Source organism: Prunus persica, chromosome G3 (assembly GCF_000346465.2).
Source record: "Prunus persica cultivar Lovell chromosome G3, Prunus_persica_NCBIv2, whole genome shotgun sequence".
Taxonomy (NCBI): Eukaryota; Viridiplantae; Streptophyta; class Magnoliopsida; order Rosales; family Rosaceae; genus Prunus; species Prunus persica.
The window spans coordinates 23220735-23224106 of NC_034011.1; the positions used below are offsets into that span (position 1 = coordinate 23220735).

Below are 3372 nucleotides of genomic sequence, written 5' to 3' on the forward strand. Positions count from 1 at the left end.
AGAGAAAAATAGCAAGAAAGGCATTTTGCCAAAGAGAGAAACAAATTCTCTCTAGTTGTTCTTTGCTTTGTATCATTGTTTTCTCTTCCTTTGTGAGTGTGTGAGGTTGGGTGTATTTGGGTCTTTGGGAAATTGAGTGGTAAACACTATTGTATATCCCCATTGATTATAGTGGAATACTCCGTCGTCTCCAAACTGGATGTAGGCAATTGCCGAACCAGTATAAATCTTGGTGTTCTTCTTGTTGTAATTTTCTGTTCAATTTTTTTTTTCTTTCTCCTGCCAGTAGTTGTTTATTTTTCACTCACAGTTGGTTGACGCTTCCGTACAACAGCCGCTACAACTGTCACTAGTGCAATCCCTAATCCCCCAGTTCTTAACCAGCTTAACTATGAAGATTGGAGTTTCCCGGGTTAAACTCTACTTGTTAGCTGAAGATCTTTGGGACGTTGTGGAAGCCACCACTGAACCTCCTAAATCAGAAGATGGTGAAGCTGAGTTTAAGGCGTGGAGGAAGAAAGATGCCAAGGCTTTAATTCTAATCCAGAATTATTGCGGGTCTGCTAATTACTCTTTAATCTTGGGCACTAAGACCGCCAAAGCTGCCTGGGAATCTTTGGCCGAAAATCTAAAGCCAGCTCTAGGTACGTAGTCAAAACAAGCATGCATGTTTTACACCTAAATGACTGACAAAATGGTGGACACATCACGAAACGCACGAGGCATCTGTATATATGTATGGTTCGATAACGGTTACTATATTTTCATTTTTTTTATTTTTATGATGGTACAGCTGCAGTAGTAAACATTATTTCACCGTGCACAAGGCTGAGTAAAACTATATTGCATTTTTCTTCCATCACAATAGGTAGAATATTCATATTGTGGGTGTTTTATGCATTTGTAATTGAATTTTTAAGTGTTTACTTGTATGTGTATGATTGCTAACAAATTTTTTGATTGAGTGTAGGACATATGGCATAAATTTCTGGCAAATATATAAAATGGTTTTTTTTTTAAAATTGAAATGGTCCCTGAATTTATGCTCGAGTTCCATTTTGGTCCTCTAACTAAATTTTTCAATCCGTTGGTCCTCCAGCTCTCTCTTTTGTGTTAAATTTGTCCCTCCATCAAATTTGTCATCAAATTAAGGGGTAAAATTGTTAATTTGTGCTCTAATATCCTCTAAAACGACCATTCCATCTTTGTAACAAACATTTCCCTTCGACATTTCTCTTATGGAATAGAGTTTCAATTTGGGGGAGAGAGTAATGGCTTATGGAGGGAAATGATCGTTACAAAGTTGAGTTGGTGGATTTAGGAGATTAGTGCCCAAACTGATGGTTTTACCCTTCAATTTGATGGTAAATTTGATAAAACTTGACTGGTGTGACCAATTTGACACTAAAGAGAAAGTTGAAGGACCAATGGAGTGAAAAATTTAATTGAATGACTAAAATAAAACTCGTGTATAAGTTCAGGGACTATTTCGATCAAAACCCCAGTATAAACGTGTGGTTGTATTTCCTTCATCAGTTTAAACTTATTGTGTCTTAATTCTCATAGAGACTTCTAGTCAATATTAGTTAAAAGAAACACTGTAAATCATAGTTTAACACATATGCTAAATCCAAATAAAAAAGATCTGTAATATTAAATCATAAACTTTCGTAGGACCTGAAGGCGATGCCAATGACTTGTACATGCCTTTCTTCCAAACTTTGTTAGACAATGATTGGGATGCTGCCATGGAGTATGTTAGGCAACATCCTGAGAAACTAAATGCGACCTTTGAACAATTAGACAATGGGACAGCTCTTCATTTCGTAGTCTCAAACGGGAGGTTTGAAATTGCAAAAGAGTTGGTGCAGCTAATGAGCGAGGAAGACTTAGAAATACTAGACTCTATTGGTCGAACAGCTCTACATTTAGCTTTATTACATCGAGGAGATTCCCATGAAATAGTTAAGTTCATGGTTGAAAAGAACAAGAAATTACTTAGCATTCGTTTTAACAATGATGAAATTGCAATTCCATTTGTCTTGGCGACTATATATATAGAAGGAAGGGTAGCAGTGTCTCAGTATCTCTATTCTGCCTCTCCACTGGAAACTCTGGAGGACCTTGCCTATGCCGGTGTAGTTATGTCTGCGTGTGTGGTGAAAAGCCGATATGGTAGGTATAAATACCCTTCTGTTTGTGCTGCACTTTAGCTCTCCTCTTTACTAGCGGTGACTTAGATATGTTCCTGTACAATTTATTATTTTTTACAAATCTTTTTCCGCATAATTATATTGTTTTTTTTCACTCCGCTATACAGATATTCTGTTGGATTTAGTTCAGCGCCATCCGAAGGCGGCTTTTACTGAAAACAAGTCTAAAGTAAGCCCTTTTTCGCTTTTGGCTGGTATGCCTTCTTTTTCTTAAGTGCAGGCAAACTCAAATTCTGGGAACGATGGATTTATGACGGTTAGTAATAAGAAAGCTCAAATTCTTTCTTAAGTTGCCTAATAAGATTTACTCTCTTATCAGCTCTTCCACTTCTTTTACGGGAAGGTCTATATTCTTTTTTCTCCACTCCTGTTTTACTGGCATATCTATATGTGTGTGTGTGTTTTTTTTTTCTTAAGTAACACAAAAAAATTTCTTAGACTGCTGTGATTGTGGGATCATTGCAATAATACACTAAACCAAAGAAGGACAAACTCTAATAGATCAAAAGACATATATTGACTCTGACATGATTATTGTTCCCAAACTATCCAAATTTGTTCTACTTCAGATCTTCATAAGAGTGTCGATTTTATTGTGTCGTGTTCTTATCTTAATAGGTATGCACGTACCACCTACTCCTACTATCAATACCGAAAAAGAACCTACTATCGATGCCTTTAACGATGCTCGTACTAATGCTCAAAAACTAGAAGGCGATCAAGCTAATCAAAGGCATCTTATTTGCCTCATTTTGCACACGTACGTTGTCAGGAGTGCATTTGGTTATTGTTAATGCTTACTTATTCCATATGGTGCTTCTAGAATAATTCACATCTTTATTATTCCATGTAGTTATACATTCACATCTTTCTTCCATACATAGTATGCACCAATTCCTGTTTCACGCGTGTTATAGATATTTACTTATATTAATTCTTTATCAGCAGTTAGTTCCTACAAAACCCTATATTCTCCTGTATCAGATTTTCAAACAGAAATTTCTGAAGACATCTAGAGAAACATCACGAAAAGAAGCATTATATATTATCAGCCATAAGATGTCGTTATTCTTTTGGCTTCTTATTTTCAAATATATGATAGCATATATCTAACCACCATATTTTCTGGAGAGCTTTTGCCAACATGTTTGAATTTGCA

The 3372-nt window shown here is 36.0% G+C and overlaps 1 protein-coding gene across 1 annotated transcript; it reads left to right on the top strand.

Annotated features, from left to right (window-relative positions):
* On the top strand, positions 392-2213 carry LOC18783558. Its single transcript, XM_020560099.1, has 2 exons — positions 392-644; positions 1675-2213. Exons 1-2 carry the CDS (start codon positions 392-394, stop codon positions 2211-2213), a joined length of 792 nt encoding a protein of 263 aa, XP_020415688.1.

Excerpts from the sequence above, each read along its gene's own strand:
- LOC18783558 (XM_020560099.1), top strand. The coding sequence starts at position 392 with ATGAAGATTGGAGTTTCCCGGGTTAAACTCTACTTGTTAGCTGAAGAT. Across the intron at positions 645-1,674 it reads AAATCTAAAGCCAGCTCTAG|GACCTGAAGGCGATGCCAAT; the intron begins GTACGTAGTCAA and ends AAACTTTCGTAG.